At 37.7% G+C, this 21,637-nt stretch overlaps 1 protein-coding gene across 1 annotated transcript; it reads right to left on the bottom strand.

The window, feature by feature from the left end:
• Positions 1–3,116: 3,116 nt before the first annotated feature.
• Positions 3,117–15,772, bottom strand: nmnat3 (nicotinamide nucleotide adenylyltransferase 3). The gene is made up of 5 exons (XM_051879385.1): positions 15,643–15,772; positions 14,210–14,352; positions 10,281–10,464; positions 7,155–7,228; positions 3,117–3,827 (listed from the first exon to the last, which is right to left on the bottom strand). Exons 2-5 carry the CDS (start codon positions 14,316–14,318, stop codon positions 3,433–3,435), a joined length of 762 nt encoding a protein of 253 aa, XP_051735345.1. The 5' UTR covers positions 14,319–14,352; positions 15,643–15,772; the 3' UTR covers positions 3,117–3,432.
• Positions 15,773–21,637: the final 5,865 nt, after the last annotated feature.

Here is a 21,637-nt window from a genome sequence, read left to right as displayed (position 1 = left end):
TTTTTAATAAATAAAAATAACAGAATTCACTCACACATAAAATACATCCATCTTTTTAAATCTTTGTTACAGAGGTGATGAACTTTTTATTCCGTAGACTGTGTGCAACTTTTTCTGTCAAATATAATGTTGTGTGCTTGATAAAAGATTAAACTCAATTGTCACTTGTTTCATCTGACTGATGCTTTGAATCGGCACACATGGCTCTTCTATGCAAAGCAGGGGCCATCCAGAACTGAGGGAGGGCTTCTGTTGAATTAATTCTCCAGCTTTTCTTTTGAGACAGCATGAAACAAAGGCATTCTTTTAACACCCAAACTCCACACACAAAGACTGTCAGCAGGAGGGCTTCAACATCGCAAAAACCACCCTTAAAGCAACTAGCTGTTTGAGCCAAAACTCGCAGTCGGTGATACAAGAAACGATTCAGATAGAGATCACTTCAAATATCCCAAACTACATTCTTCTATTTTATTTTGTCAGAAAGTCTTTTTGCCCCAACCGACAAAGCTTGATGAAACTTCTTTAGGGACCTGAGAACATGAATGACGCTTTCTGTGCAAATGGAAATGGAAGAGGCAATGTTTGCTCTCCAAAGTGTAAAGGCTCTGTTATTTATCTTCCTTGTGACATTCAGCAAAAGTCAACAGATCTCAGACCTGCTGAACATAGACCTACGGCTCTGCAGTGATCTGGCAAATCTAACTCCTGCAGAGACAGGATAAATTCCTAAATCCCTCTCCACACATTACACTAGGAAACCATGGTCATGGATAATGCTCACTTTACACAAGACAAAATATGAAACCCTTCTAAAGCTGCTTTCACAGGCAAGAGGGAATTTCAATCTTTTGAAACATATTTTGCCACTTTTTGTGACTGGTCACATTTGAAGTTGCTTGGCGAAATTTTGAGGGCGAATTCAAATCAGAATCGTGCAGATCCCAATAACAGAGCGAGCGTTTTCAGTTAATTCTAAAGCTTCACGCTTGTGCGGTGCATTGTGGGATTGATAGCAGACCGGAGAAAGAGTTGAAAGCTGCCGAGAGCATCAAAAGTTTGGGAAATTCACAAATTTATGCGAATTTCAAGCGTAAAACGCAGTCAGCAGCCAGTCGCTGTGAGGTTCAGGTAGTGGCGTCTGTCGTGAGCATTTAAAATATGCAAGTTTATGCTGGATTTAGTTCATAAATCATATTGTTTACACATTAGATGCTTTGCAGTTGTTATATAGGTGTTAAATATTGCAGTTTGGATGTTTTCATTGAGATTATAATGGATGGGTTTACAAAAGTTTATAAAATTGACAGGATATCTTTACTTGGGGCATTTGAAAAACAAAGCTTGCCTATTTCCAAATGTAATCGCGTGCATCTCTGATGATTATATTGCCCAATTATATTATATTATATTATATTATATTATATTACAACTGCAAAACGTCCAATGTGTAAACAATGATTTACACTAAATCCAGCATCCACTAAAATCCACATAAATCCACTAAAACCTGCATATTTTTAACGCTCAAGACAGACGTCATTACCTGAACTTCACAGCGATTGGCTGCCGACTGCATTTTTCACTTGATGTTTGTCAATCCCACAATGCAACGCGAGAGCGTGAAACTCAACTTAGGAATGAAATGAAAACGCTCGCTCTGCTCCGCGTCAGTGGACACGCACCGTGAGAATCCATGCGATCGTGAGTTTCGCTTGAGGCGAAAATTTTCCCCACACAGATTTTGCTCATGTTCAAGTTGGTCAAACTAATTTGCAGCGCTGATCAACGTAAAGCTACTTGATTTGAAAGTGACTTCTGTATACATCTCTACACTACTGACAATTTAGCTGAAATTTCGCTAATGTGACCGCAACTTTGTAAACAAAATTTCAAAGGAGCAAAAAAGGTCCTTCATCCATACATCACTGCTCACAGAGAAGTCATTTTCAAACCAAGCAGCTCTCTGTCGGTCAACGTTGCAAATTCATGTTACCAACTTGAACTCAATGTGAAATCTGTGTGGGGAAATCTTTCGCCCTGACGCAATATTCCCGATTGCGTGGATTCCGATTGAAATGACTGGACTTCGCCCATGAAAATTCGCTGAACAACGGTAAATGTGACCACACCTTAAAGGCATAGATGCAGGGACATATTTTATCGGGGGTGCTGGGGGGCGGGGCTTGATGTTGCAGTAAGCAGTGTCCCTCATTTCATTTATGATTGCCGTTTAAAAATCCATTTGCGCAGCTGTAATGTTCTAGCTAGAGCGGGGAAATAACCAGCCATTTACATGCATTTGTAGAGAGGGTTTTTTCCCGCTGATAACGACAAAACTCGTTAAATACAGCTACACCAGCTAGGACTTGTTCTAGACACATGGAGAACATCCTGATTAAACCTGTCAGATCCAACAAAAATACTGTTGGAAAACACTTTTATCAGAATTTTGTGTATATTTTTGTTAAAGCTGTTAGGTTATTAAGCAATATCTCTTGTAAGTTTTTCCTGTGTTTTATATAATGACCACTAGGAGGTGCTCTTAGCACAAAAAGTGAAGCCGAAGCGTGAAGTGGAGTCGCGATATCAAGGTCCCGCCCACCGCAGAATTGGATAGTACAATTTACTGCAAAGCAACTCGTTATGTCGGGAACAGTTATGGAAATGTAGAAATTAAAGTTATAGCTCCAATCTCCTCCTGAAGATCCCGAAAAAAGTCTTTTGGTGCCTCAGTGACTATTTCACTCAGAGAAACTGTCAATCTCAGCTGTCAATCATGATGTCACACTCCCGTTTTTATAGCATCAAATAATTAAATAAAACCAAGCTTATTTAAAGAACGAACACTTGAACTTACATCAGCGTGATAAAAACTACCTAAAATGGCAGAAACCATCTTTGGAAAAAAAATTATTTTAAGTGTAATTTGATTGTTTAGTTTGCCTCACGTCCCATTAGATTACATTAGAGGGTGGAGTTTATGAGCTATACTGGGACCAGCCACTTGGGGGTGATCAAATAATTTTCGCTTCACTTTTCAGGACACCAGATTTGACAGCATATAAAAACAAAATAATCTTTAGAGTAATTTTATAAATAAAGGTGGAAATTAATAAAATGTTAAAGGCAAAACTTTATTTCAAGTCGCGTCATCTTAAATTCCAATGCAGCCATCAGCAGGGGGTGCTGCAGTACCCCTATTTCCCACAACCATGCTTAAATGCCAATTCACACTGCACTGACAGACATGGATTGAACATGTTCAATCGGCGAAAACAAGCACCAACCAACAGCAACAGATGCTGACAGAGGTAACACACTGATCCGACAAAACCCGACAGAGTGTCTGTTGCCATTGGTCGGCGTTTGTCGGTTCAGTGCGAATTGGCCTTTACACCACCTCAGGCTGTGGGTTCCCGACAGACTACATCAGTCTTGTATTGCTTGCTTGGTAAGAGGTCGTAGTTTAACGTCTTTGTTCTTCATCTCACTGTCTTGGGTATAAAGGTTGTGCTCTCGTATGTAATCAATGACAGAGTCTGGTAAGAGATATTTAACACTGTGGCCCCTCCGTAGGGCTCGTCGGATCTCTGTAGCACTGATCTCATTGTGTACCCACTCCCGAACCAGGAAAATGCTCTGCCGGTGCCTGGACAACAAGTCGGACTCATGGATAGCCCGGTCTGGTTGCAGGCTACCACGGCTCACGCAGACCAGTCCAAAGCGGCCCGCCACCTCTTCCACATGATCTTCCCTCCACAATCCAGGCACCTTAAACGTGTCTAGGAAATCCGCTCCACAAAGCAGCTTCAACTGTGGCACATCTGTAGGGGGGGAAATCGATCACATTACTGATTGCATATTATTGTCATTTTCATCTTTTCAATGGTGATATAAGTACTATTTGCTGTTATCAAAGATGGAGCAGAAGGGCAGCAGCAGCTCTTCATCACAGTACTGTCAAGGTTGTCAAACGAAGCGGTAACAGACTGACAACTGCTTATGAATCTGAATATAGTGCTTAACTTGAATGATAGCAGTGTACAGAGCCTAGGGCATTCACAGAGACTGATACCATAATTCAGAAGACCTAAATCAGTGATATCTAAGTGCCAATTCATACAAAATCGCTTACAGCACCTTTTTTAATGAGTCTGTAATAAAAGGAACCAAGTGTTTCTGAACAATATAAATGTGATTGCTCATTCACAGCTTTCAAAATTCAATTTCAATGTCATCATTTATTTACCCTCATGTCTTACAAGACGTGTATTATTATCAGTGTTGGGGAAAGTTACTTTTAAAAGTAATGCATTACAATATTGAGTTACTCTCTAAAAAGTAACAAATTGCATTACTTAGTTACTTTTTATTGAAAGTAATGTGTTACATTACTTTTTCTCATCTGGGCTGGACTGCTATAACAACAAAAAAGTTCTATTTTTGGCAAATGTAAAGGCAATTTCACACCAAAAGTGAAATGAATAAGCCTCTGGGGCTGAAGGAAATACAAATTCACACCTGTACAGTAGAGGGCGCAGCTCAAACAAAGTCTTTCAGCTGTGCTGCCATTCTTTAATACAGAAGAATAGGATGCAGGAGAAGTAAATGTGTAAATGTATGCTCACATTTAGTCTAGAATAATGTTGTTATGTTAATAATAATGTTCACACAGCACACACAACGCCTCTGCACTTACTCCCAGGAGAGCTGTCAGTCAATAAATGGGAAAACAAAGTAACCTGTGTTACTTATTTGAAAAAGTAACTCAGATATTTAGTTGTAAATTTAAAAGTAATGCGTTACTTTACTAGTTACTTGGAAAAAGTAATCTGATTACTTGTAATGCGTTACCCCCAACACTATAATTTTGTTTTACATCCTGTGTTACAGACAGTGTTGTTAATGTTAACTAAAACTATTAAAACATTTTTTCGAATGAAAATAAGCAAAATAAAATATAAATATTAGCTGAAACTTAAAATTGTATTAAAATATACAGAAATATTATTAATATTAATTAAAAAAAGAAAAAAAAATGAAAATATACTAATAAAAGCTAGAAGTCAAAACAAGCCAAATTTATTTATACAGTGCTTTATACAATACAGATCATTTCATAGCAGCTTCACAGTAAAAAACAGGAAAATAAATGTTAATGTTGCAAAAATTCATCAACTTTGAAACAACTTCAATTTCAGCTGTAAAGCAGTTTTACAAAAGACAATAGTGTCAATATTAATATTAATGCGATGTCAATAGTGACTCAATTAGTAGTATTCAAGGATTAGTTCACTTTTAGTTTACTCACCCCCATGTCATGTTTATGTCTTTCTTTCTTCAGTCGAAAAGAAATTAAGGTTTTTGAAGAAAACATTCCAGGATTTTCACTGGGGTTCAACGGGTTGAAGGTCCAAATGTCAGATTCAGTGCAGCTTCAAAGAACTCTACACGATCCCAGACGAGGAATAAGGGTCTTACCTAGAGAAACGATTGGTAACGATTTTATAAAAAAAAAAAAAATTATATACTTTTTAACCACAAATGCTCATCTTGCATTGCTCTACGATGCGCCACGCATGACAATCACGTTATAAAGTTCATGCGTGACGTATTTTGTGGTTAAAAAGTATATACTTTTTTTTTTTTTTTTTTTTAAATGACAGATCATTTCGCTAGATAAGACCCTTATTCCTCGTCTGGGATCGTGTAGAGCCCTCTGAAGCTGCTCTGAAACTGACATTTAGACCTTCGAACCCGTTGAACCCCAGTGAAGTCCACTATATGGAGAAAAATCCTGGAATGTTTTCCTCAAAAACTACAAAATAGTATACCAACCAACAAAGTATGCAAATTTTCATAACCTTCTGCATCCTCCCTAACTCTGGAATACTGGAAAATGTACTGTGAAAAATTGCATTCAGCACTTATTTTGTGCCTGTTAACTGATTTGCATATTTCCTTTAATGTATCATAATACAATCAAAAAACAATGCTTAGTGAATTTCCCAGTCTTTCAAAACATCCCATACACAAAATGATATATTTGACACTTGCATGAAAACCTGCAAAATCTCTCTTGTTCTTTTCTCCACGCTTCATTAGAAATCATTTCATGGCCAGAAATGCTGGGGCTCGACCTCAGCAGTGATATTTACAGCATATGAAAGAATCAATAGTATGCTTTTAACTCTAATTCTCCCACTATAACATATGTCTGCGAGCTGGCTTTTGTTTAATCAGACATGAATTGCAGGGGGCAGGAAATGAACCTCGCAGGCCCACTAAAGCTCTTTATTTCTACTCCGTGTGACTAAACATAGACCTAAAGCGATGTATGTGCACACTGCATGGAGCTGGGAAACACCACCCTCTTCAGACTTACTCTAATAATGAATACACTCATGAAAACACAGTAATTAAAAGCATTGTGCACATTTCAATACAAACACTAATATTTCCAGACAATCATAAATAGCTTAATTCAGCAAGCGCCAAATTTCTCCGAATCGCCTAAATGGGTCTTGCACAAAGGCGATTTTAATAAAAAATAATCCCTGTGATAATTCAACATGAAATCTAAAATTAAACGGATCTCTTTCTGAAAAAGTCAATGATTTTCAACGTCTTTTAGGTTAATTCCAACGGATATGTTTATTTATCATTGTAATAGAAGGATGAGGAGGAGTTCCTTTATGTTATCTTCAGTCAAGCAAAAGAAAAGAGTATCAGAACAAGGGGTTTGCAAAGAATCAAGTGAAAGGTTTTAAGATAACAGGGTTTTCGTGTGCATGCGTTCTATCATTCTTGGCACTTGTCTTGTTTTAAAGTTGTCCTGGCTATTAATCTCAGCTTCATTAATAGTCCGAACACGCTTGTCTTAAGCCCAGTCACCCTGTGGAGGGTATTAGACTTCATTAGCATGCTCCTCTACAACACCCCCAAATAAAAGCACTGTTAAAAAAAGAGCGCTTGTGCTGGCCAGAGAGAAGACAACAGCCTGTTTTAAATGCACCGGACTTATCTAAAGCGATTAGCAAAGACAGAAAATGCTCTGTTGGGCCAGAGAGGAGGCTTAGAGGAAACCGAATTGTGTTGAGAGGTTTCTGTGGCAATTTGCAAAGACATACTGAGAGGTGGGCGGGGCTTACCAGAGGCTGGTCGCTCATTTGTGGGCGGGGCCTTGCTGTGGTGGTACTGAGCAGCTATGCGGCCATAGTGGTACCTGTGTTTAGTGAGATAAACAACAGTGAGCATGAATGGCTATACTGTTTAAGTAATCAGCTTATGAACATGGGAGAAGCTTTACATTCTCTCTGAATTACATGAACCTATAGATTTACATCTTAACTTCTCCAATCCCTCACAAGAGGCCGTAATCAGCTTTGGTGTTGCGTAGGAGTGTGAAACCATTACAAGGAGAAAATTATTGAGTTAACAACAGTTGTTAAAACTATATATCGCCCTCATGTATGTGAGTGTTTAATGTATCACGTGAACAGTGGACTTTAGGGTATAAGAGCAACTAATGGTGTTTGTCATTCAGAATTGATTTGCGAATGCCTTTTAAAGAATCTGAATTGAGGTAGCTGAAAAGATGAATTCTTCTTTTTTTTAAGAAATGGCTAGAAGACTTGAGTGTTTATAGGGGAGATGGATGGATGGATGGTCAGACGGATATTTTTCCTGTGTTGGCAAAGCTGAATTTTCAGCATCATTACTCCAGTCTTCAGTTTCACATGATCCTTCAGAAATCATTCTAATATGCTGATTTGCTGCTCAAGAAACATTTCTTATTATCAATGTTGAAAACTGTTGCTGCTTAATATTTTTTCAAGATTCTTTGATAAATAGAAAGTTCAAAAGAAAAGCATTTATTTAAATATAATTTTTTGTAACATTGTAAAAGTCTTTACTGTCACTTTCGACCAATTTATTGCATTCTTGCTGAATACATTTTTTTTTAAATAAATTAATAAATTTAAAGTCCCCCTGTAGTCAATAATTTTATCCATTAAAACTCATCTTTGACCACCAAAATGACATTTAAATGTTTTAAAATTCTTCACGCCTTAAATTAGCCTGAATATAACTCTACACCTTTCCCTCATTTATTATACATGGACTATGAATATGCAAATTAGCCCCGCCTCCACTCAATCACACAAGCTCAGATTACCTGATTCACTCGCTCAACTTTACTGTAGTAATGGCAAGTGGAAATATTGGTTTAACTCAAATATGTTTGAACCAGAAACTGATTCGGCAGAAGAAGAGGAAAAAGAGTGAATTATACAGAGTCCATGTATCAGAATGGTAATGTGTTTTATGTATTGCTCTCTACAGCGTCGGACACATAACGGTAATTGATATGATTAGTCTTTTGCTTGACTACGTTAAACAGCTAATAATGTGTTGCTAATGTTACACAAACCATGTTTCCGTTCACCATCTCAGCCTCCCTTCTAAAAATCAGTATCCTTAGAGACGCTTTGAACAACTCAGAACGTCAGTAGAGAAAGGCATACAGTTCATCATAATATACATCATATACATAATTCACCCGCTATATTGCTAAATGTACCTGATTTTTCATATCAACAGAAAAATATATAGGGAAAAACCGGCTTCTCTTGAGACTCCCTGCTTCAGAGCATAGTTAATGATATGCTAAAGCCCGCCCACACCTTGACGTGATTGGTTACAACATGTTTGTGATGTAGAAAACAGGGTCGATTTCAAACCGCGTTTTTGAGACTGTCTTTGGTTCACTGTAGTTTTAAGGAGAAAATACTCAGCAATGGTGTTGACTGATGCTTTAACAAACAAACCATGTGCAAAATCATATTAAAACACAATAAACAACATTAAAAACTTAATTTTCACCACAGGGGGTCTTTAAAAAAAATCTTTCTGACCCCAAACATTTGAATGGTAAATGGATTGATGAAGATATATAGATGGATTTTTCTCCTCCCCAAATATCATTGCTATGCATTTTCTATGTGAAGGATACAAACATTGCTGGGAGAACTTGGCCAAAAGAAGGTATCTACTTTTTGCAACCGCTTTTCATAAGGAGCGCACCTTAAAACGCTTCCTACATAGGCTGCAGAGCTCACTGAGGTTTAGAACAGAGCCTGTATGCAACTATGTCCTTTAAAATAGCAAAAACTCAACCTGGTAATTCAACACATAGGTCAACTGCAAGGGCACACAAGCAATTGTGAATTTCGTCCAGTTGTGCCAAGAAGTAAATTACGAACTTAGAAAGACAAAGCCCTGGCACAAACCCCTGGCGCAAAAGCAGCTATCCTCTTCCCTGGCATCTGAGTATTAATTAGCCACCTAAGGGCATAGCTAGCAGTTAAAAATATTTTAGAGCTCAGAGGGGTCTTAAACAGTCTCTTGTTATCACTTAAGGGATTCAAAAGGAGGAATGGCCCATCAAGGCAAAAAGAGGGGACAAGAATTTGGCATGGGTGCAAAATAAAAAAACCACTAGCAGCCAAATACTAAAGGATGACAGGGTGTTTCATATTTTCTGTTGCAGAATCCAAGGGGTATGGAAACCGTGGCTCTTATGATGGATAGAAGGACTGGAATGAGTCACGTCAGCGCCTGGCTATTTGATATCTCATACGCCGGGAATTTAAGGATTCAGCTCCTATAAAGTTTTGGCTTTAGCTCAGCTCTGAAATTTCTAAGATGACAGTGAGTTAGTCTTTCATAGAGGGTGATGCAAGGTGAATTCACAGATATAATGGCAACATGGAATATCTCTACAGTAAAGAGCGAATATCTGTATTCTATACCTGCTTTTCAGTCTGACAACGTGTTATTATTGTATATATTGCACTATATAAATGAGACTTCTGGGAATTCATATGTGAGATATAAGACTCTTTACATCAGTTCATTAAAGTGAAGGATAAGTCAACATCGGTCGTAACTATATGGCGTATCATATTGTTTCATATCAATATCACCAGTATGTTTAAAATTTGAACAGTGCTTTTGAAGTAAAAACAAAAGGCAACTTTTCTATCATCAAAGATGACTCTAGCTCTGAAGCTCAGAGCATTTTCTGCGATAATGGAGGTGCAATCAGGATTTAGCACCCTATCTGTCAAAACCGGTTAATGTTTCCTTTACAGTCAGTGTCCCAGTTGTGCTAAAAGACTCCAAAAAGTTTCTCGTCTTGTCAAACTTTTGATGGGATAAAGGATTCACATTAGTCATGGTAAGAAGCCAATGTAGATACTGCATATATTCACCTCATGGTCACCACAGTCTCTGTCCAATCCGCCTGCTGGCTCTCCCAGTCATCTACAGAAACCCAGTCAGAGCTCTGCAGGGCCAGTCTTGCCATAGCAAGTCTGTGTTTCGAAGCAACAAGACCCTGTTTACCATAACCATCACAGACAGGAGATACAATGCCACCCACCACATGATACAGACCTGCGAGATGGAAAAAGAAAAAATATCTGACCCAAATTGAGTCAAATACATCATTATCAGATGTCAAATATAAAGCATACCACTGTATAGCTAAATCAGTATAACAATGCCAACAACATGGGTTCGATTCCTAGGGAATGCATGAAATGTTAAAATGTATACAATGAATGCAATGCACCTCTTTTGGATTAAAGGTGCAGTAAGTGATTTCTGAGAAACACTGTTGAAAGTGGATCAGACTGAGCAGCACAACACACTGGTAGCCAATCAGCAGTAGGGGGCGTGTCCACTCGTGATGGGGAGGAGAGTGAGCCAATCAGCAGTAGGGGGCATGTCCACTCATGATGGGGAGGAGAGAGAGTGAGCCAATCGACAGTAGGGGCGTGTCCATTCATGGTGGGGAAAGAAAGAGAGTGAGCCAATCAGCAGTAGGGGGCGTGTCCACTCATGATGGGGGAAGAGAGAGAGTGAGCCAATCAGCAGTAGGGGGCGTGTCCATTCATGATGGGGGAAGAGAGTGAGCCAATCAGCAGTAGGGGGCGTGTCCACTCATGATGGGGGAAGAGAGTGAGCCAATCAGCAGTAGGGGGCGTGTCCATTCATGATGGGGGAAGAGAGAGAGTGAGCCAATCAGCAGTAGGGGGCGTGTCCACTCATGATAGGGGGGGAGAGAGAGTGAGCAAATTAGCAGTAGGGACGTGTCCATTCATGATGGGGGAAGAGACAGAGTGAGCCAATCAGCAGTAGGGGGCGTGTCCACTCATGATGGGGGAAGAGAGAGAGTGAGCCAATCAGCAGTAGGGGGCATGTCCACTCATGATGGGGGAAGAGAGAGAGTGAGCCAATCAGCAGTAGGGGGCGTGTCCACTCATGATGGGGGAAGAGAGAGAATGAGCCAATCAGCAGTAGGGGGCGTGTCCACTCATGATGGGGGAAGAGAGAGAGTGAGCCAATCAGCAGTAGGGGGCGTGTCCACTCATGATGGGGGAAGAGAGAGAGTAAGCCAATCAGCAGTAGGGTGCGTGTCCACTTATGATGGGGGAGGAAAGAGAGTGAGCAAGAGGGAGATTTAAAAAAAAAACACTGTAGAAAGAGAGATGGCTGAGAGACATTACAAAAGAGAAAAGCTCAGAGGAATATCACTGGAAAAGAAGGGTTATGATCAAGCAAGAGCTTTAGGACCCGCGTTAATATTAGAAAAGCTTTCCAGCGCTGGAGAGACCTGAGCGGGAAGGCCTGAAAGCGGACACTGAGGTTGTGTTGTTTCTGCTCCATATGTGAATAACACTGGTTTTGCTGTTTCACAGAACCAACATAAGCTGTTGTTGTAATGTTAGCTGTAGTAACAGGAGAGTTTTGAGTGTCATTGATTGTCTGGAGCTGCTGGCGACTAACAACCAATTCTTGCTTTTATTTACTCTGGTGTACTGTATGTTCATTTTTGTTCTTCCTTGTCGTTCGCTCATCATCGTTGCTTAATTTTGAATATTATTTTGATTCGCTTCAGCTATGATATAGAGACATCCATTCTAGATTTGCGCGTTTGTGTATTTTGGGGGTGGAGCAATGAAGGGAGGGGTGTGTTTGTTTGGGTTGATTTTAATATCAACAGTGTTTCTCAGAAATCGCTTACTGCACCTTTAAAAGAAAATTACCCCAAGCTTTACTCACCCTCAAGCCATCCTAGGTGTATATGACTTTCTTCTTTATTCTTATTAATAAATATCCTGACGCATCTGAGCTTTATAATGGCAGTGAATGGAAACCACCTGTTTGAAGCTCAAGAAAGTACATCCATTCATCCATCCATCATAAACGTACTCCGGCTCCTTTATTAAACGGCTCCGGGGGGTTTATAAAGGCCTTCTGAAGCGAAGAGATCCGATTGTGCAAGAAAAATATCCATATTTAACAAGTTATAAAGTAAAATATCTAGCTTCCGCCAGACTGCCTTCCGTATTCAACTTACGGAAAAAGCATAACTGACGCAACGTCAGTTACTCTTTTCGTAAGTGTTTTGAACTGCGAGAGGTGTTACACTTTCTTCGTAAGTTGAATGTGGAAGGCGGTTATTTATTAATATAACGCTGATCGTGTTCATCAGAAAGAAGAAAGTCATATACACCTAGGATGGCTTGAGGGTGAGTAAATCATTTTAAAGTGAACTAATCCTTTTAAAGCATTTGCTTTAAATGTAAATAAGTGGCTTATTAAATAGACATTGATTCCTTTTCTAAGTGCAACAGCCCTACAAAAGTTTCCAAGTCACTGCACACAAATTAACACAAGCTTTGCATACACAGGCAGACTCTAATGAGTTGCGGTATGCTTAATGTTTTTGCCAAATAATGCTCTAATTTTGCATAGTCAAGATGAATTCACATCACACTGCAATTGTTTTTGCATTTAGCTGCTCATGCAAAACATTTTAAAACAGAATTTATCAATAAAATTAATTTTCAAAAGTCAATTTTCAAAAAATGGCAACGAAACAAAAACAAGTCTCCAGACACTCTCGAGGTGATATAATATGCAAGCTATTTGGCAACTTGTCATGCTATTTCTGAAAGTATTGGAGTACACTTTGTACAGTAAATAAACAAGCAAAAACATCAGTGTGCCAGCACCATGTTGAGGCCGTTGAGAGGTGCAGTTACACCATGTCTGCACTGCAAGCCATCGGTGCAACACAACAAAATGTTCCAATTCTAATTACCCCACAACTTAAAATGCTTGCTTGCATTGTAGATTCTGTGTTTGAGCAACTACAAAGCCTTTTGCTTGTAAACGTTAGTTATGAGCTTATGCAAGTACATTTTCACAGGTCAGCTGATGTATCTAATGCAAAAGCACTGCTAAGAGCATTAAACATTTACATTTTGCATATGTTGCTCATTCCTTACAGCCTTATACAAAGAAAAGCCTCTGCATAAAAAAAAAAAAAAATTGTATTTAATAACAGGTTTAGACAAGGGTTATTATAGCAAAAATATATTTTTTTAATTGAAATAAAGCTGAAATAGAATAAAATAAAAAATATAAATATTAGTTGAAAAACTTAAACTAAACAAAAATAAAAAATGTGGCCTTAGCAATAAACTGGAATAAGTTTAAGTTAAAGCACTAAATTAACTGTAAATAAATAAAAACTAAAAATATCTAAAACTGAAATAAAAATAAATGAAACAAAAATTTAAATATTTAAAAAATAATAATAAAATGACAAAAGTGTGGAAGCTTGTTTCCGCCACCAAATAAAAAAATAGATATAGAAAAATAGATAATAAAAAATAGAACTGCTGTCATAATTCTGACATTTTCTCGAAATTTAAGTTTATATCTCGCAATTCTGACTTTATAAATCGCAATTGCAAGAAAATGTCAGAATTTCAGAACATTTGCGAGTTTATATCTCACTCGCAATTCAGAATTTCTTTTCTAAAAAGTCAGAATTGTAACTAAGTGACTAAAATGTAAACTAATATTAACATGAAAAATAGAAATATAAAAATAAAAGCTAATTTAAAACACCAATAAAACTATAATAAACTAAAATAAAAACTAAATTTAAAAACTAAAAGACATACTTCAGACTACAATTAAACAAAAATAAATCAAAATGCAGTTATATACCAACAGAAATCACTTCAATGCGACAGGACCAGAGGGACAGTGGAAAGGAGGCCAGTTTTGGCCTGATAACAGATGATGGCCAATTTCAAGTAAATGAACAGGTGGAACCAACCCGTCTGGTGCATGTGGTCTCTGGCCAGCTCAAATAGCCGCATGTGCTGGTGGGTAATGGGATTGAAAGAGCCACAGGCCAGCAAAACCAGAGGAATACGGCCAGCCATTTCAGTGTCTCACACCATGGTATACTGGATAACGCTACAATAAAGAAAAACCTTAATCACAAAGCAGCCAACATTTGCAATATGAGCACAGAACTAAATGGTTTGCGGTGAAATGGGAGTACTATTTAGGAACAAATTATGTGATCTATGCATATTCGAGACAATCTATAATGTTCAATCAAGCAGGATTAATGAGGAATAGTAATAAAGCACAACATTTAATACCAAATAAGCTACAGTAGCATGTCTGAACTGGACTTTGCTCTCTTTGCAGCCTGTGAATTATTGATTATTATGTACTAAGGTGACCAGATTTCTAAAATGTAAACTTTACCTAGTTCAGTGAACAAAACAGTGTTTTGGTTCCTATACTATTATTATAATTATTAATTATGATTATGTTTGAAGGTCAAACTGATTTTTAAAATTTCATTAAAAATATCACACTATGAAAAATAGAAACTACTGCAAATAGCAAAACAATATTATAACAACATCATTTGATTTTGATTTCATGTTTAAATGTGAAGTGTCTTAGGCTAATCATTGTGATATTTTATACATATGTGATGCATGTTGATGATGCTGTCAACCTTGTTGCAGGCTGAAAAGCTTTAGTTTCTTAAATAGTGTGATAAATAGACTGTTTTGTAAGCATTGGACTCATTCAATTTGTTTGTCAAGTCAAGCCAAAGTATACAGAGCAACAAGTGCAAATTACACACTGGACAAGCCACACTCTGTTGACAAAATTACACTGTATAAACCACACTCCGTAAACATACAACTATTATTTATTAAAATAGGCAAATAGATGGACGGATGGATGCAGAATACATATTGTGTAAATTCCTGACAACAAAAATGTGTGTTTAACGATGTAGGGGTTACAAAATAGGGAAAAAAATAGCACATAACACAATGTGAACAGATCAGAATGACCAAACAAGAACACCTAAAGTGACTTAAAAACACATGAATAAAACAAATATATGACTGAAAAGATACAGTGGAAAACTATAGCAGTTATGGCATCCATGGTACAATTATAGGGCATTGATGATATCAGATGCTATATTAATATATACATACTGAATGACTGCTATATTCATGTGCCATGGAATTTACATAACCCTCCAATAGCACTACCATATCAAAAACATAAGGAAAAATTAGGTCAGTACAGTTTGGAGAGCAGCAAGTAGTTACACATTTAGTGCATTTTAAAACGGATTTAAGACCTATTTATTTAATTTATGACTTAGACAGCTGCCGTTATCCGACAAATATGCAATTAAACAAAATATTTAAGATAAATGTGTACCTTATCCAAAGATCTCCTCCAAGTTTATGCAAATGCTACATGCTATATCGTTAGCCGTACGTTACACTATTAACGTCCCCCAGAACATTGACATATAAAAGCACAGTTCCTATCTATAGGGCGTCAGCGGCCACTAGTGGCGATAACAGAAGAGGTCAGTACATTCAATAAGAAGAGAGAGACTATTGATTTCACACTGTATTTAATCATAATGACCGACCTCCTTCGCTCCAGCTGTACCTTTAATGACAAGGACTCGTTCAAAGTCAAATGATATGAACAGTCGGTTCTTTATCTGATGGAGCGTCTTGAGGATGATTAAACTTCTCAATGGGCACAATTCACAAAGCAAGGCTCCATTATCCGTTTAAAGACCTAATATGAAGTGAATTATATTCATTCTGTACATCACAGACTCTAATGGGCCGCAAAACGACATTGATAACGACTCTATTGGAACGGTTACTTCATACATAGTCTAAGGATATGGATATACATCGTCATCCACCTTCTCTTTTTCCATTCTTAGCCCTTCATGCATTATGCATTACCTTTTTTAACATAAATATCTAACCTGCGGGAGAGAGAAAAAGCCTTTTCTAATCACCCTTTCAAGGGGACTTTCTGTTGCCCTTCAAAAAGGCACTTTGCTCAAAACTACCCTAATTATAGCTACTAAAGAGGAAATGGGCTGTAAAGATCCATACTTTGAGCTGCTCTAGCTAATGTGACTAATGTTGTGCCACACTAATGGAGTCATATTCTTTGTATTACATCATGCAGAGGTGATTAGCTTATAAACCGACTATGTTTGGCCTTGTCGATATCATCTATTCTCTTTGAGTCTGCATTTTTGCATCATGTGTAGCTACAGATGGAGATACAGACCAGTCTACCTTAGAATATAATATTAAACAAGAACATTTCAGAGCACAAATCACTGCCGTTTAAATGAGAACGACTCTCTTTTTATTTCTATTACTGACTCGCTCTCTTGCAAGGCGATCTCAAGTAGGCAGTAATTAAACGCATATGACTCTAGGGTGACCCCTCTTGGGAGGTAGGTAGTACTGCCACAAATACCAAGAACTCTCCAAGGTGCTGAAAAGATTGACTTCATGAGCAAATGATGGATTCAGAGTCTAACCGAGGCAGTGAAAAACACATAAAGCAAATAAAAAATGTAATATCTGTGGATGATGCATCACCTCCACTGTGGATCCTAAATAAGTGATTCCTGCAAGAGAGGAGTTCAGACTTCATTTGAACAGATTGCTCTCATAAGATTTTAAATAGAATTGGAATTAATTATTTAGAGAGCTCCATAATAGCAAAAGACACAGCTAAGACATATTACAGCTATGTCTGTAGAATATTATGGGACTGGAGAGAGATGTGGGTAATAAGACACAAAGATTGAATATCAATTATAAAAACAGGTATTAACCGTTGTGTCAAGTGACTTGGAATGTTGATATAAATGTATGTACATATAAATATAAATCATAGCATTCGAAAAACAGTAGGCGAAAAGTACCTGGATGACTTCTACTACTTCTGGCAAGATTCTGAAGTGCGCATATGATTGACACTTACTATCCCATGAGGCCACGGGAGAGGATTTGTGAATGGAGTTGAAGGGACGTAACTGACACTGGCATGGCAGATGTAGTACGGCCGGATTTAATTCATACTACACGCATTCGTACTATATACTTTTTCAACGGTCGTGAAGTAAATGTACCTGCTCAGACAGTACGTGATTTCGGATGCAGCTATTGTGTTCTAGAAATTTTTAGTGACTCTGCAGGTTACAGTTACGCCAGAAGGTGGCAGCAAGCGATTGTCTTTATGAGTGAATCATTGACTCATTCAGTCAACCGATTCATTCAAAACCCCAATTCGCCTACTTATACTACGCCCTGAAAGTATATACTCTTTTTGTGAAGAAAAAGTACATACTTTTGAGTGTGTAGCAGAAGAGTAGGCAAGCTTTGGGACATACTACATACTTCGTCATAATTGCATCTTAACTAACAACTCTGTCGCTTAGTTATGTGCAACCCGTCACTGTTTAAACTGCCCTGTCAATCATCTTTTTACAGTTAAAATCCTCCACATTCAGTTCAATTTAATTTCCTACCGTATCGGAAAGAAATGTGGTCGCACGTTGATCTGCCAGTCGTGGATCTTTAATGTGGAGAACATAATGATGCATTTAAAAAGTTTACTATGAAATATAATGTGGATAACATTGAATAAATATAATTTCGTCAGGTTAGATACTGATAATTAATCACTCAAACCCCTTAATCTAAACATCTCTTCTTAACCGATGGACAAACATATCCGCCATGTTTGTAGTTTTTCTAACACTTTTTAATTTGTGTTTGTAGTTCTAATCAAATCCTCATCCAACGCGCAATGGGTTGTGGGCAATATTAGCTGTTAGAGTGTGCATGGATCGGCACTTCGGATTCTAACCGTAAAAAATATACCATTTGGATATCTTTAGAATACTTATTTCAACATACTACGAATTGTGACGCACAAATTCTAATTTCAAATACTATTTAGGACTGATAGCAAAGTCCCTTTAAGACAAGTCATTTCACTATGCGGCCATCTTTGAAAGTATAGCTTCTCTCTCTTTGAATGGGGAAACATCAAATTCTCTAAAGCTGTTTGTCAAGCTTTCAATTAAATTTAATATTTGAAATCACCAATGAAATCTGACTTATAACAACTGTCTCATAAATTTTGTTTCTGAACGCTTGAATCATTCAACCAACCAGGCTAGATCAAGCTAATGCGCATGCGCAGTCCTAAATGCGCGTCTCTTGGGTCTCATTTAGGAGGTGCGTGTCTGACTGTTTCTATAGGAACCGGAGCTTCTAAGGGCCGCTGCAGTGATGATTGGCTCTTATTTAGAAGGCGGGACTTTTTCCGCCATATTGCGCGTTGCACATTCTCCCATTCAAAACAATAAGAGTGACACGTCTTGTGTTATTCTATAGTCTTTGTTGATAGTATGCGAATTGGGACGCAGCAAGTGACTGATTCAGGAACGAAGCGCAGTAGTGAGTCATTGAATCATTGTTTAAAAGATTCGTTCGCACATTCAGGAAAGAAACATCACTACTGGGTGTTGCTTAGAAAAGATCGCGTTCGTTTTGCTGTGGTTTTGTTTGGAACTATTTACGTTGACGTCGCAAAAAGAGACAAAGAAACTGGCAATACTGTGTGTCTTCTGTAAGTTACTCAATATTAACTTCTTGTATATTGAACTGCTTTGTGTATCAACATTATATATTTGAAAAGAGTGAGTTGGGATTCTTGGCCGTCAACATATAGGCGAATACTAAGAGTGATTAAGTATTTAGAAAGCATATATTTGCAGTGAAGTCGAGTACTTTCAAAGTCCTTTTCAAGGAAAGTATGTTCACTCGGCGGCCATATTTGCAACGCCTCCGAGCAGCTATTTCGGGCATCCAAGACCCAAGTCCTATTTGTTTGAATGTGGGAATCGTGAAATTTCAAAAACTGCTTGGCGAGCTCACAATTAAATAACATATTTCAAATCAGCAACCAAACGTGACATGAACTGTCCCATAAATGTTGTTTCTTATGCTCAAATAGCGTTAAAAAAGCTTATTTTTCAGGCTAGACGAGCCAATGCGCATGTGCAGTCCCAGCGCGAGTCTTAGGTTTCTATGGGAACCGGAGTTTCTAACGGCAGCTGCAGTGACGCAATGACTTTATCAATCAGCGATTGGCTCTTTTACTCAGAAGGCGGGAAGTATTCCGCCATATTGCGCGTTGCAGTTTCTCCCATTCATAACTAATAGTAGTGAACTGTCTTTAGTCTTTGCTGTATATTATCTTGCTTATTATATGCCTGCTTGCCAAATTAACATGGATATGGATTTATTACAGTTTTTATGCCAGATTCACAACAACAGTAGTATTTGCTCTTACCTTCATTCTAATTTATTCAGTTGATGAATCAGGATTATTTGAGAGCACATAGTATTTTGCTTACAATGTATATACGTATAAGGGCTTTCCTAAAAGTTATTCCTTGGTACATTCCACATTTAGCCCACTGTAAAAGTTCAGTTTTTTTCCTTTTATCATGGCTGCCTCCAATTTTGTAAGGTCATCATATATCATTAATGGCATAATCGCCATGGCTCCTCATTGGTGCAGAACTTATCACCCTAAAACATAGCTTTGGAACAGCGAACTACGTAGTGACTATACATTGTTGTTGCTTCTGTTGATGTATCCTGCTGGTGCAGTAATTAAAGATCGCAATCCGAAACCGAGGATATGGCTGCAAAACTTCAGCGAAACTGTGTACATCATCCATAATACACTGGCAGCTTAACCTGCTTCAGGCATGAGCGTGAGCAGCTTCCTCTCATATAACTTAGAGAACTCGGCTCCTTCCTCTCATGTCTGCTCAGTACTGCATGTTTAGACTTGCAGATGCGTTGATAAAAGAGTGAAGAAGCTTTCACCTAGAGCAAATTTACTCAACAGAATGCATCCCCTGAAATGCAACAAGCCAAACGATTGGAATGAATGAGCGCAAATGGTTTTTCCAATCTATCAGCTGTGCAGGTAAATTAGGTTTCAGGAAGACTGGGGAAATAATATGGCATTTTAAACCAGCTCATTTTTTTTCAAGCAACTAAAACGATTATCAGAAATTCCCGCAGGCTTCGGCGAAATTGACATTTAACTAAGAAAAAATAGGGAATAAAATGAGTTGTGGGTTAGAATTTTAAATGGATTCGTGAAAGTTTTCTTTCTCAATTGTGATGAAACTGCATCTTAAAGACTGACTTTTACAATTATTTATAGAACCTCCCACTAAATGATTTCGTTGTCTTGACTTGTCATATTTACATAATGCAGATCTTAATCTATTCCTAATTAAGTGTTCTGCATTCCTAGAGTCACATTATCTTTTTTTATCACGATTTGTGTGCATTTGAACTGGTTTAATACTTTACCTACAGAAATGTTTTATTTACAGTGTTTTGATATCTTTCATTTGAACCTAGGTAGTGCTCTCAAGAGAGTGGGTGGAAATGAGAAGACCTTCAGTTCATGGCTGAATGCTCATTAAAAGCTTTTCCAGTCAACCTGGGCACATGGGAAGTCCACAGTACACGCGCTCTTCTTCACCACAGCCGACAAATCTCACATCACCTGAAGGGAAAACTTAGGTAGGGCATGAGTCGCCATTAGAAATGAAAATGTTTTATGTCGACAATACACTCTGCATGTGAAGTGGCTGTTTTTTACAGGAAAGAGGTTGTGATTTAGTACACATATGGTTAATACATGGGAGGATACGGCCGACAGGTAATTTTCAAGGACAACCATGAAAAAAAGGAAATTAATATGGATTGAAAATGGTCCTAGAAAAAAAATTGATTACTGCAGCTCAAAAGACTGCGTTTCAAATCAGTGTGACATTTCAAAATGTAACATAATCAGAAGAAATTCTGTTAAATTCCGAGTGTGAGAATTTTACAACTTTGGTTTCCAGCATTTGATGCTTTTGTACCTAAATATATTGGGGTCAATGATGTGACGGATCATTTTTTTGTCCAAAGGCATTATTAATAATAATAAAAAACAAAGATATGACATCCAAAGTATGTAAGGTAGTACAACTATATCTCTTTTATTGAATCCAAAAGGTTTTAATTATATTTTGCTACATATAAAGGTATTTTAAAGATTTTGAAGGTCATTCAGTTTAACCGTCCAAAGGCCAATACAGTCATTTAATTTGTGATTAAAATATCTTAAAGTGTAATAAATTATTCTGGCATGATTTTATAACATCATATATCAACATAGTGCAAAATGATATTAAAATTATGTGTAGAAGTCATTGCTTTGTTATGAGAAAGAATATACGGAAAAATGAATTTCATTGATGTCATTTGGAGTAACCAATATTAAGGAACCATTT

This window comes from Ctenopharyngodon idella, chromosome 2 (assembly GCF_019924925.1).
Source record: "Ctenopharyngodon idella isolate HZGC_01 chromosome 2, HZGC01, whole genome shotgun sequence".
Taxonomy (NCBI): domain Eukaryota; kingdom Metazoa; phylum Chordata; class Actinopteri; order Cypriniformes; family Xenocyprididae; genus Ctenopharyngodon; species Ctenopharyngodon idella.
Note: the sequence above shows the minus strand (reverse complement) of the source record. Positions and strands in the feature narration are given on the sequence as shown.

Excerpts from the sequence above, each read along its gene's own strand:
- nmnat3 (XM_051879385.1), bottom strand. The coding sequence starts at position 14,318 with ATGGCTGGCCGTATTCCTCTGGTTTTGCTGGCCTGTGGCTCTTTCAAT. Across the intron at positions 10,465-14,209 it reads AGACCACATGCACCAGACGG|GTCTGTATCATGTGGTGGGT; the intron begins GTTGGTTCCACC and ends TCCATCTCGCAG. Across the intron at positions 7,229-10,280 it reads GAGACTGTGGTGACCATGAG|GTACCACTATGGCCGCATAG; the intron begins GTGAATATATGC and ends CACTAAACACAG.